We start from the raw sequence: 13197 nt of genomic DNA on the forward strand, positions 1-13197 counted from the left end.
GTCATCTCTGCTGCCTAGGAAGGACCTGCCAGGCTGCTGTCCCTGCTCATCCCCTCAGCCAGAGCAATCCCTCTGGTCCTGCAGGGCTCTGCAGGAGCTCCTGGCACTGCTGTGGAGTCACTGTGTCCAGGGCTGCTCCCAGGCTGGTGGGCTCTCCCCTCCAGGGAAAGGCCACGTCTCTCACTTTGAGATGAGTGTTCTGGACCCCAGTATCCTCCAGTACCCCTTTTCTGCCCTCCTAATTCTCTAATACAGTTTTCCAGGTGTGAACACTGAGCCTCGAGACAGTTTTAAGATGCAGCTGTGAAACCTATTATCAGTGTCCCTGCTATCAAAGACGTGGTGTTCAGGGCTGCACGTAACCACTGAGCAATTAAACAGCAACCCTGGTGATGAATTACAGCTGAGACCTCCTGGGGCTAAATAAATACTGCCTGATAACTACCGATAAAATGAATTTTGATGTGTTTTTTTCTTAAAAGCACCCTTCCAGTACCTGAGCCCAGTCCTGGCACTGCCCATGTCCTGGGGAGAGTCACATTATCTGTGGTATTTCCATCCCTAGCACCTTGGGTTTCCAAACAGAGCTGGAATAAAAATGAACTAAATAAATCCACATCCCTGCAGGAGCCAGGAAAGGCAAGGCACAGAGGTGGGCAGGGAGGGAGAGAAGTGAGAAGCTGAGGTTTTGGGTAACAAGTTTAAATATCTTTCCCCACACTGATCCCACCCTAAAGACATGAAAAAACTGTTGAGGTGCAGAGAATCCCTTGGAAAAACCTTTAGGACAGGGAGAGGTGCAGAGTGGTGGGGACTCTAAAGGCACCCTTGCACCCTCTGCCTGCAGAGGCTTCTGCTCTCCCAAGGGAGTTTGGAAACAGTCAGGAATGGAATTTCTTGGAAAAATTATCTTTGCCAGTGACTTTGAGAGACTTCTGAGCAGGTGCTGTCTGTGCTGGTGTTTCATCTGGGGGCTTCTCTCCCCGTGCAGGAGTATCAGGAGGGCTGGTGCTCTGCATCCCTGCGTGCAGCTTTCCCACTCTCCACTGGCTGCAGAGAACAGCCACACAGTCAGGGAAAAAGCATTTGGCTGAACATCCCATCTGCCTGGTTTGCAAGTGAAAATAAGGCTTGTCCAATGGCCAGCTCCACCCAGAGCAGAAAATCAGACCCTTTGGCAGAGTGCTGCTACTGTAATGAAATTGAGCTGTGCTGAGACTGCCAGTCCTTGGAACAGGAAAGATTCCATGTGGATTCAGAGAAGTTTGGGGATGGATCTGTCAAAACTGCTGCTGTTGAGGGTTTTTGGCACTTCCTAAGGACACCCATCACAGGAGAATGTTGCCCTGTGGCTGAGCACTGATTGCACCTTGTCTTCTCCCTGCAGCACAACCTTTCAGCACTGGAACTGTGTGCTCTCCCAGAGCCATCATGAAGCTCCTGCCTGCTGCCCCTCTCCTCCTGCTCCTCCTGACAACACTGGAAGCCAGACCAAAACCTGCAGGTGAGCCCTGGCTGGTGGGGAGTGCATGGAGGGGAGAGAAGTGAGGACCTGGGGCAGTGGAGCCCTCAGAGGACAGTTTGCTGTGTGTTATGGGGGGACATGATGCCTCTTCCTTGGGAGCATCCCCAGGAGGATGGAGGATCCCCCCAGCAGTGGGACACAAACTTCCTGGCCCCAGCACGGTGGCTTTGGTGCTGCTTGCTCTGGGCACCTCCTCAGCTGTGACACAGCCCTGCTTGTCACCCTCCGGGCCATGGGCTGTGACCTTGCAGGAGACACAGCTGTAAGGGAAAGTCTCCTCCTTGCTTGACTCTCCAGGTGCAGGAGACAAAGCAAACCCAGAGGTTCCAGCCTCTCTCCTCCCAGGACAGAGAGATCTAAATCAATTTTAGCTTAAAAACAGTGAAGGCACCAAATGGAGAAAGGAGCAGGTATGTCTCAGAGACCTCTAGAGCAGCTGAGATTGGCATCATCCCAAAGGCACTGAAAGCATTTCCTTTATGATTAAGGCCCAATTCTACCAGCAGTAATGTCCACTGGCATTTCACTTGCTGAACATTCCCTCGGTTTGCTCTGGGGGTAGCATCCTTTTGCTCAAGAGATGCTTTTTGGCTCAATCTCCGCGAGCTTTGTTTTTCATGTCTCATTCCCTGCCCTTAAGAAACCACAGCCACAAGAACCCACAGCCAGGAGATGTCTCCCCAGCCTGTTGACCCTGCTTCCCTCTCTTCCACCACCTTCTGTGGTGGTGTTTGCAGGGGTCCCAGGATGAGGGAAGAGACGAGAATGTTGACTCCATGTTTCAGAAGGCTTGATTTATTATTTTATGATATATATTATATTAAAACTATACTAAAAGAATAGAAGAAAGAATTTCATCAGAAGGCTAGCTAAGAATAGAAAAAGAAAGAATGATAACAAAGGCTTGTGACTGACCAGACAGTCTGAGCCAGATGGACTGTGATTGGCCATTAATTAGAAACAACTGCATGGGCCAATCACAGATGCACCTGTTGCATTCCACAGCAGCAGATAATCATTGTTTACATTTAATTTCTGAGGCCTCTCAGCTTCTCAGGAGAAAAGGATCCTAACAAAAGGATTTTTCATAAAACATGTCTGTGACAACCTTCTGTGGATTCACTGGGCAGTGGAAGGTGCCGGTCTGTGGGGGCTGCTCTCTCCATCCCCCATGAGCAACCCCCAGCCAGCAGGCAGAGCTCTCTGTGCTCCCTGCAGACAGCCACAGGGTTGAGCCTTCTCCTTGCCTTCTCCTCAGCCCTGAAGTGCAGGACGGGTCCCCTGGACATCGTGTTTGTGATCGACAGCTCGCGCAGCGTGCGCCCCTTCGAGTTTGAGACCATGCGGCGCTTCATGATGGACATCATCAGCAACCTGGACGTGGGCCCCAACGCCACACGGGTGGGTGAGCTGTTCTTCTGGGGGATCCCTGGGGGCCCCCTAAGCTGTGTGTTCGCTGCTAGCAGCAGGCAGGCAAGGAGACTCCACACAGCTTCTGAGGGTGCTCATTGGATGAGGGTTTATTGGGGGTCCCACCCTGGGAGCAGCATGGATTCTGAGTGTGAAAAACGCCAGTCACTTGTTTTTAAAATTTTAAAAGTTTAATAGTGATAAAATGGTTATAAAAATAGTAATACAATTAGAGTAATAATAATTTGGACAATTTGAATTAGGACAATATGAGATAATAGAAACAAAGAGTTATGGGTGTCTGGGTACCTTTTTCTGGGCAGCACAAGCCCGAAAAAGGACCCACATTAACGGAGGATTAACCCTTACAAACAACCGCCTGTTGCATATTCATACACCTCAATACATGATGCATAAATTCCATTCAAATACAGGATTCTGTCTGGTCATCGTCAACTTCTTTCTCATAATCCTGCCCGAGCAAGGTGGGAAGAAGTTCGTTTCTCCTGATAATGCAGAAGTTCGTTTCTCCTGATAATCTTTCTCTGAAAGATTTAGGTGTCCTGTGGCTGCTATCTCAGTGCGAGTCCTTTCTTTAGAAAAAAAATATCCCACATAGCATAGTTTCTATTTCAACATTTTATTATAACCTAAAACTATATTTAACACACTACTTAAGAGAATTAATACAACATCACTTTCTAACACAACACATATAATATTCATTTTAATATTTGCGAAAAGCCAATCATAAAATACACATTTTCACATGAGGGAGAAGGGGGGAAGGGAAAGAGAGGGGGAGAGAGGGAGAACCTAGGGAGCAAAGGAGCCAGGAGAGAGCAGGGCCAAGAGAGAGGAAAGGGCTAAGAGGCTTCTTGTGCCTGTCGCACAGCTTGACAGGGAGATTCAAGGTGGGTGCTGAATAAGACTTGGGCCACTGGGATTATAGATCTGTGATACTTCAGGGGAGGATCACAGGCTTGGAATAAACGCTACATTTTCGAGGGTTGAGACAGAACATGTCATTTAGTTAAATGTAACACCACACAACAGGTGGGGGTGATCCAGTACTCCAGCCAGGTGCAGAACATCTTCTCCCTCAAGACGTTCTTCACGCGGGCGGACATGGAGAGGGCCATCAACAGCATCGTGCCGCTGGCCCAGGGCACCATGACGGGGCTGGCCATCCAGTACGCCATGAACGTGGCCTTCAGCACGCAGGAGGGCGCGCGGCCCCCGCACAAGGGCATCCCCCGCATCGCCATCATCGTCACCGACGGGCGGCCCCAGGACCGCGTCACCGAGGTGGCCACGCAGGCCCGCAACGCCGGCATCGAGATCTACGCCGTGGGCATCCAGCGGGCAGACATGAACTCCCTGAGGGCCATGGCCTCCCCGCCGCTGGAGGAGCACGTCTTCCTGGTGGAGTCCTTCGAGCTCATCCAGCAGTTCGCCAAGCAGTTCCAGGACAAGCTTTGTGGTGGGTGAGGGCTGCTGCTGGTGCTGAGTGGCAAGGGAGGTACTGGTGTCTGCTCCTCACCCAAGTCTTTTGTCCTTGGGCTGTGGCAGCCATCTTGACGTCTTCAGTGTCATGCTTTTTATAAGCTACAAGAACATAAAGTTTGGTGGGTGCTTAGTCGATGATTTATCATCATGGTTTGTATTTTTGTTTGGTTTTTGGGATGGGGCCAATTTTGGGGTTAGTTCTCTGTTTGTGTGGGGATGGTTGTGGAGTGATGATGATGGTTGATTGTTATTTTTGGTAGTAGGAAATATAGAGGAAGGTTAATTGAAAGTGTATTGACGACAAGTGGTTTGGATAATGTAGGGATATATGGTTAAATTATTTGACAAAAAAAAAAAGGCCAGACCTTCAGAGGGGTGTTTGGGGTGGCTGCCCCTGCCAGAAGCAGTGTGGATGGGGAAGCAACCTCCCCAGTGAGGTGCAAGGACAGGGCACTGCACAGTGTCTGTGTGCTGGAAATCAGTGGCTGAGCACTGGGGCTGTGTGGGGCTGTGTCACACTGGTTTCTGCTGCAGGGACAGGGCATATGCCAGAGCCAGGGTGCCCATGTGTCTGGCATGCCTGTGGGCTACTCTGATGCCCGTTCTGTCTTGCAGGGGTGGACATGTGCATGGAGAGGGAGCACGGCTGCCAGCACAGCTGCATCAGCACCCCTGGCTCCTTCTACTGCGAGTGCAACCCAGGCTACAGGCTCAATGGGGATGGAAAGACCTGTTCCCGTAAAAACCCTTTTTGTTTTCTGAACTTTCATGGGGAGCTTGTAGTTATGGGTCCCACGGAGGGAAGCTGGCACACAGCAGAGGATTCAGGGAGGCCAGCAGCAGTCTGGGTGCTCTGTTCACTGGGCCCACTACCTCCCGGGTCTGTAATGCCTGCAGACACTCAGCATTGCTAAATCCTGCCCACCTAAGATGGGACACTCATGACTTATTGGGGGCACAACCTGTCAGCTGAGGGGGTCCAGGCAGTGAGTTCCAGAGGATTCACACCCTGAGTGCACAGTGCTTTTCGCCTGGATTTTAGTGCAAAGCTGTGTTAGTTGGTCTGACCACCACATCAGGACATTTCCTTCTTTCACGGTGCTGGGAGCTGCTTCGAAGCCCTGGAGCAGTCGTGCCCTGCTGCCCCAAGGAGACTGGGAGAGGAGGGTGATGGGTGTCCCATGGAGGCTGGCTCAGAAGGGTGATGGGTGTCCCATAGGAGGGTGATGGGTGTCCCATAGGAGGGTGATGGATGTCCCATAGGAGGGTGATGGGTGTCCTGTTGGAGGCTGGCTCAGGAGGGTGATGGGTGTCCTGTTGGAGGCTGGCTCAGGAGGGTGATGGGTGTCCCAGGAAGGCTGGCTCAGGAGGGTGATGGGTGTCCCATAGGAGGGTGATGGGTGTCCTGTTGGAGGCTGGCTCAGGAGGGTGATGGGTGTCCCATTTTCCCCCAGCCATCGATGCCTGTGCGGATGGGAGGCACGGCTGCCAGCACCACTGTGTCAGCCTGCGGGGCTCCTACTCCTGCCGCTGCCGGCCGGGTTACTACCTCAGCCACAACAAGAGGAGCTGCACGAGTAAGAGGCTGTCTCCCTCCCTGTCCCTTCTTGTTTGCTTCCCATTCTCTTTATCTTCTTGTCTTTTCCCTTCTGCCATCGCTCTCCTTGTGTCCGCAGTGATTGATTACTGCAGCTTTGGGAACCACAGCTGCCAGCACGAGTGTGTGAGCATCCCCAACGGGCACTACTGCCGCTGCCGCAGCGGCTTCACGCTCCAGCCCGACGGCAAGTCCTGCAGGGGTAGGTCCCAGTGTGCTGCACAGCACAGGCTGTGTGTATAGCACGTGCCTTTATGTCCTGCCCAGCCTCCAGGGAAGGGCTGTTCCCAAACCACCCTGAGTGGGGATAACCCCATGCCCTCGGCTTGTCTTCCAGCCACCGACCTCTGCAACGGGGTGGATCACGGCTGTGAGTTCAAGTGTGTGAGCACAGAGGGCTCCTACCACTGCGTGTGCCCTGAGGGCCAGCGGCTCCAGGCTGATGGCAAGACATGCAGCAGTGAGTACTGGAACACAGCCCTTGACATTCCTCTTATCTGGGCTCTGTGCTCCTGGAGAGAGCTCACCTGAAACTGGGCTGGGGGGCTCTGTCTCCACTTGGGACTCTAAGCTAGGCTGGAAGAGGGTGGAGAGTTAGCTGTGGCTTGGGGGAACACCCTGGCTGCTGTGGGGATGGATGCCTGTGTCCTCAGAGACATGGCCCAGAAGGTGCAACAGCTTTAAGGAAAACTTTGGGAAAAGAGAAACCTAGGAAAGACTTTCACAGGATGTTGGGATATCAGTGGAGGTTTTTGGGCTGAGTCCCTAGGGCATAGTCTGCTGTCCTTTGTAGCTGCAGTTCCAGGATGTTCCCATAGCGCCACAAAGCTGTGCCCCAGCCCTTCACTGTGACAGTGGCCAGGCTGCTCCTCTGTCACCTTCCCCTGTCCCTGCAGAGTGTGGAGCTGGGCACGTCGACCTGGTGATGGTGATCGACGGTTCCAAGAGCGTGCGGCCCCAGAACTTTGAGCTGGTGAAGCAGTTTGTGAACCGTGTTGTGGATCTGCTGGAGGTGTCCCCGCAGGGCACGCGCGTGGGGCTGGTGCAGTACTCCAGCCGCGTGCGCACCGAGTTCCCCCTCAACAAGTACCACAGTGCTGATGAGATCAAGAAGGCCGTGATGGATGTGGAGTACATGGAGAAGGGCACCATGACAGGCCTGGCCCTCAAGCACATGGTGGAGCACAGCTTCTCTGAGCAGGAAGGTGCCAGGCCTCTCTCCCACAACATCCCCAGAATCGGGCTGGTCTTTACAGATGGACGCTCCCAGGATGACATCTCCGAATGGGCCAGGAGAGCAAAGGAATCAGGTGCAGGGGGTGTTGGGAACCCCAAATTTCAGTGTTTTGGGCATCCTGGGATGGTTCCTTGGTGTGGCTGTCTCAGTGAAAAGCTGCAGCATCCAGCCTTGGGGAGCAGCATCCCATGGCAGACGTGCTCTGTAGTGGCCACCGGGTGCTCTGAGCAGCATCCTTCATGCAGCAGCCTCCACCACCACAGCGCTGCCACGCTCCTGCCTGTCCTTCCCAAATTCCTGCTGTGTATTTGGGAAGCCCAGAGAAAATCCTGCCTCCTTGCCTTTGCTCCCTCTGGGCCTGCTGCAGGGTGGCCAGGGCAGTGCTCAGGATCTGTCCTTGCCGTGCAGGGATTGTCATGTTTGCCGTGGGTGTTGGGAAAGCTGTGGAAGAAGAGCTGAGAGCGATCGCCTCCGAGCCAGTGGAGCAGCACTTCTCCTATTCTGCAGACTTCACCACCATGACCCACCTTGTGGAGAACTTCTCCCTGAACATCTGCCCAGGTGGGTGCTCCTGGCCACACCAGGGGACTTGACCCCAAGCTAGGGAAACCTTTCTGTCCCCACAGAGCCAGCAGGGTGGTTTGTGTGTCTGTCACCCTGTGTTAAGCACCCCAAGGCTGAGCTGGGCTGGTGTGAGCCTAGGCTGTCACAGGATCTCTCCAGGCTGTTGTGGGTGTAGATGTGGGTCTCTGGAGGGGATTTGGAAGAGAAGATGAAGCTGGGGGGATTAATTAAAAAGCAGGAGGGGTTAATACAAAAGTATTAATGTGATCAACCACCCCAGTGCCATTGCATGGGCAGAATTTGGGAGTGGCACCCTGCCCTGTGGGATGCTCTGAAGGTGCCCTGTGCACCTTGTTCAGACCTGTGCTCCTGCTGCAGCTGGGTTAATGTGAGGGTCTCCCTGCCCTGGGACAGGCTGGGGCTCCCCAGTGCCCTTGAGACCCCCACAGGGCTGCAGAAACAGAGCCAACGTGCCGCTTGCTGCCCCAGCTTGAAGGCAAAGTGTAGCTCAGCACTGGCTGTCCTTGGCACACAGTGCCCACACGTGTGACAGCTCTGTGGGATGCCTGGCAGAGGGATTGCTGGATCAGCAGGGCAGCCTGACAGAGAGCAGAGAGGCTGAAGAAGGGGGCAAAGTGGTGGGGAGAGCCCTGAGCCCCAGAGGGTGGCTGCAGGGACAAGGGACCTGTCTGGGAGCAAGGGAGAGCGGGCTCTGTGGGGCCATGGTGTGACAGCAGCCAAACCCCCTGTGACAGAGGAGGGCAAAGGGGAGATGGAAATCCGCAGCCCGTGCGAGTGCGAGGCGCTGGTGCAGTTCCAGACCAACACCGTGGCCATCCTGCAGAGCCTGACCGAGAAAAATATCCTTTGGGGTGAGGCTGGGCTTGTCAGGGGCCTGGGGACAGATCACACGTGGGGGAGGGAGGGATGGGTAAATGGGAGAGGGGAAATTTTAAGCCCTTTGCCCAGCAGACTGCCTGGCTCACGCTGTTTCCTTAGCACGTTCACTTGCTCAGATGACAGCCAGACTTGAAGACCTGGAAAAGCAGATTGCCAACAAGAAGTGATCCTGGCAGAGGGCTGCAGTGGTCAGCAGGGCACAGGATGGATGTACAGTAGCTACATGACATTGTTATTGGCTAGGTTATTGTAAAGCATCAGTGTTTGTTCTTGTATTGCAAAATCCCCAGGATTTTTTGTATTTAAAAAACCCAAAAATCCTAAAAACACACAAAAAGGAACTTGAACAAAGCCCCTGCCGCAAAGCTGAGGGGTTCAGTTGTCGTTCCTTGGCAGGTCTGGGATGAGGGGGAGCAATGATGTGGGCAGGCCGGTTATTGGACAGACATGACACCTGGTGTCCCCCAGAGTGACTGGGATGGCACAGTCCCCCTGGACCCTGGCAGACTGCTTTGCAAGAGAAAAAACCTGCAGTGGTGTCACCCTGAGAGCTTCTGTTGTCTCTGCTGCCAAGTGGGGGGGCAAGGGCAGCTGGGTGGTGCAGGCAGCACAGGGGATGCCTGATGCCCAGCTGGCACCCAGTGTGGTGCCCAGGAGGGATCCCAGGGGAAGATGGGCGGCAGGAATTCTTAGATCCCCTTGCCCCTGTTTGGCAGAGTAGTTTGGAAGTTGGTATTAATCTTGTTTGGTTTTGTAATCACATAGCAAAATGGTTATTATTCTTTCTATCAGTATCTAAGTGTGTATGTATGTATATATATATATATTTAATTCTGAGAGCAGGGTAGTGCTATTTTTAAACTCATTGTTTTGTAAAGGAATTTCTGTCTTGACAATAAACACCCTGAAGATTTGTATGACGTGTCCCTCTCCTTTCAGCTGGGCTGCAGGATGACAGAGGAACCTCTGTGTCACAAGTGGAGTCTCTGGCTTTTGCAGCAGCTCCTGTCCCCAGGATCCAGAAATCCTTTGGGGAAATCTTTGTTCTGTGACACCCCAGGGTGCTGCAGGCTCAGCCCCAGCTGGAGGGAGCCAGTGTGGCAGGGACACTGCGTCCCCATGGGCAGGGCTTGCTCTGGAGCCTCTGCTTGCAGGAGCACAGGGAGCTGCGAGCTGAGCTGGGCATGGAGCCACAGCCTGACCATTGAGCTGCTCTGGGGTGGGGGCTGAGGCAAAGGGACACCCAGGATCTGCTCCTGATGGATCCCTGCACAAAGAAAGAACCACCCCTGACAGCAGGACTCTGCTTGGGGCGGGTTCCATTCTCTTCATTTTATCCTCATTAGTGCATTTAGTTCCTTTCAGGGGATAACACAAAATTCCCCTCTGCTCCCCATGAAGCTGCAGCACCCCCTCCCCCCCTTCCCAGACCCATCCCTGCCTCCACGTGCTGGTTTAGGGCAAATTTGGGAGAGAATCTCCAAAGGGGCCCTTCCCCTCCAACTGGTTTGGGAAGGATTTCTCAGAGACAGGTGGAAAGAACTTGTTTATTTAACAGACACAGCACCCTCAGCACACAGAATGAACATTACCGGATGACCTCACACTTGCTCTGAAAAAAGATGACAAAATCAAAAAGTCTCTCTTGGATGTGGTTGCTCTGTTCTCAGTCCCTCGAGGGCTGGAGGAGCTGCTGCAAGGTGCAAATTCTCGGTGTTTCCAGGTCCCAGTCCGGAGCAGGTTCGAGTAGGTCCAAAAAAAAAAAGGAAAGGAGAAACAGTCCAGGAAGAAATTTGGACTGTTTAGCTAAACTAACTAATGAGCAGGAGCAAGAGCGAGAGCAAAGCAAAAAGCATAGCAGCACCATGTACTGCCCCATCTGTGTGTCCCACCAGCCGTAGGGGAGGAGGCTGATAAGAAACCCAAACAAAACAGTCACTCTTCAGAGCCAGTCTTGAAGGCAGAGAACATAGTATCCAGCATTAACAGAATACAGGAATGGGGATACAAGCATCATAACATCACCCTAGGACACTCCAGCTCTGGGGTCCTGAGCACAGGAAGGACCTGGAGCTGTTGGAGTGGGTGCAGTGGAGGCCATGGTGGAGCTGCAAGGGCTGGAGCCCCTCTGCTGTGAGGAAAGGCTGAAGGAGTTGGGGATGCTCAGCCTGGAGAAGAGAGGGCCATGGAGGGGCCTCACTGCAACTGTACAGGACTTGAAGGGTCCCATAGGAAAGATGGGGACAGAGTGTTCAACAGGGTCTGTGGTGGGATGAGAGCAGGGAATAACTTTCTACTCCAGGAGATTGATTTGTCTTAAAATGAAGGTTGCATCTTTATATGGTTAGGTGGTGAGTCACAGGATCTGGGCGGCACAGAGGTGGATGCCCATCCAAGTAAGATGAGAAGCTTCTATTAAAATTTCTGTTAAGGACACTTGCACCTGCGTGATTGGTGGCAAAAATGAACCATGGGATACTGTGTCAAGACGTCCACACCCTTCCCTGAGACCGTAGTTTTAATGAGCTCATTACAAAACATTGTCATCAGTCGTGAACAGTGCCTGCAGGATGCCCACTTTTATCACAGTGAAGGTACAATGCCATTCCATAGAGGTGGACACCTCTGAACTGCCTGGGTGGCCTGGAGCTCTGTGGGATTGGTGTGGGACAGGGACCCCACTCTGAGGTTCTGCTCCCTATGCAGGCTGTCACTGACACTGAGGAGGAGATGGAAATCGATATGATGGTTGATAGAGAAGAGAGTATGGCTATAGATGTTGAAGAGAATGAAGAAATGGAGGTGGATGTGGAGGAGGAGATGGAGGTGGAAATGGAGGATTATGTTGAAGACATGGAAGTGGATGAGAAAGGTGAGGAGAAGGAGATGGTCTTGGGATGAAGGTGGAGCCCAGCAGCAGGACAGGCAGGCACTGGCCATGCTCTGTCCATGGGCAGGGTGGGTCCCCTGCTGCCAGGCTGGGCTGGGCTGGGTGGTCTCGCTCGGGGACACGGTGCCCAGGGGGGCTCCCTGGGTTCTGGAGGCACAAGCACAGCCCCAGGCTACCCTGTGCTTGCTTTGGGGCATGATTTGGGTCCCTCTGCTTGGGGCCCTGACTCAGCCCTGACCTCAGCTCCAACCTCAGCCCCAGCCAGGCTCAGTGCAGGCAGCAGTCCTGCTCTGGCAGCAGCAGAGTCTGTGTTCCCAGCCTGGGGCACAGGGAACAGCCCTGTGTGCCTGGCTGGGGTGACCCTGTCCCTTGCTTTTCTTCCAGGGCTGCTGGAGATGCAGGGCAGGGATGCCATCCTTCTGGATATGTACAGAGTGCTCTTTATCAGTCTTCTGTATATATGTTTTAGAGAGTGTTGTTCTCTTTTGTAAATATATTTCCAAACATAATTGTTATATAGGTTCTTATGGAAATATATTTTATAATTTGGTATTTTTATAATTTAAAAATATATGTCACATGTGTAACTTGTGGAGCTTCTAGGACTAAAAAAAATCTAAATTTTTCACATCCCTGTGCTCTCTATTGGTTTGCATTGGTCACTGTCCTAGGCTGACTGTATGATGCTTTTATCCCCAATCATCTTGTTCTGTTTATGCTGAATAATAAGTTTTGCACCTTTAAGGCTTGTTCCAGAGACTGAAGGGGGGAGAGAAGAAGCTGCAGTTTGTCTTAGACACTGCACTCACTCTGCCACATTTTTTCCCCATTAGTCTGCAGATTAAAACAGTGGGAAAGACCTCTCAGCTCTCCTCTCCTTTAAGAATTTTAGCTGGATGAAATTAATTTTTTTTTTTAGCCGGATGAGGAGAGGAAGTTCAGTTCCCTGGACTGTTTTTGTTTTTTTTTTTTTTTTATTTGTAGCGCACTGGGCGCAGCCTGGCGTTTCCAGCAGCGGAGGGACTGACAAGAAACTGAGCGAGCTGAGCTGCAGCCCAGGGATGGACTTTCTGAGTTTGTCATCTCTTTTGGAGCAGCAAGGGTTTTTACTGATTAACATTGTTTAAGTTCCATTGTTTAATAAACATTTTTTTCCCGCTTTTCTCCAAGGAGGTATTTTTCTCCCAGACTGGTTGGGGGAGGCGCTGATTGAATCTGCTTTCCAAGAGGAGCCCTTTGGGGGTTCTCTCCAAAATTTGCCCTGAACCAGGACAGTACCACAGGAAACCACAAAGTTTATGGTTTCCACTTGCTCCATGTTCCCTGCACTGGAGGTGTGTGGTTGATCTGGGTTGGGGGTACCTGGGGTGCACAGAGCAGGTCCCGCTTAGAGGTCTGTGCACACTTTGTATGTGTAGAGGCAGCTCCCACAGGGATCCCATGGGAATCCATCTGAGCTGGGACGAGCCTTTGTGGCACCAGACTGCCATCCTTGCCACGTTTCAGTAGCTGTCACCAAACACCAGCGCTGGGAGGGTGACACTGTGCTGAGGACACCCAGAGCT

The 13197-nt window shown here is 52.5% G+C and overlaps 1 protein-coding gene across 1 annotated transcript; it reads left to right on the plus strand.

Annotated features, from left to right (window-relative positions):
- The first annotated feature begins 1431 nt into the window (after positions 1 to 1431).
- On the plus strand, positions 1432 to 8909 carry MATN4 (matrilin 4). Its single transcript, XM_058814830.1, has 11 exons — positions 1432 to 1504; positions 2784 to 2926; positions 3992 to 4418; positions 5060 to 5182; positions 5899 to 6021; positions 6121 to 6243; positions 6379 to 6501; positions 6938 to 7351; positions 7687 to 7839; positions 8598 to 8702; positions 8851 to 8909. The coding sequence occupies exons 1-11, from the start codon at positions 1432 to 1434 to the stop codon at positions 8907 to 8909; spliced, it is 1866 nt and encodes a 621-aa protein (XP_058670813.1).
- Positions 8910 to 13197: the final 4288 nt, after the last annotated feature.

Source organism: Ammospiza caudacuta, chromosome 15 (genome assembly GCF_027887145.1).
Source record: "Ammospiza caudacuta isolate bAmmCau1 chromosome 15, bAmmCau1.pri, whole genome shotgun sequence".
Classification (NCBI taxonomy): domain Eukaryota; kingdom Metazoa; phylum Chordata; class Aves; order Passeriformes; family Passerellidae; genus Ammospiza; species Ammospiza caudacuta.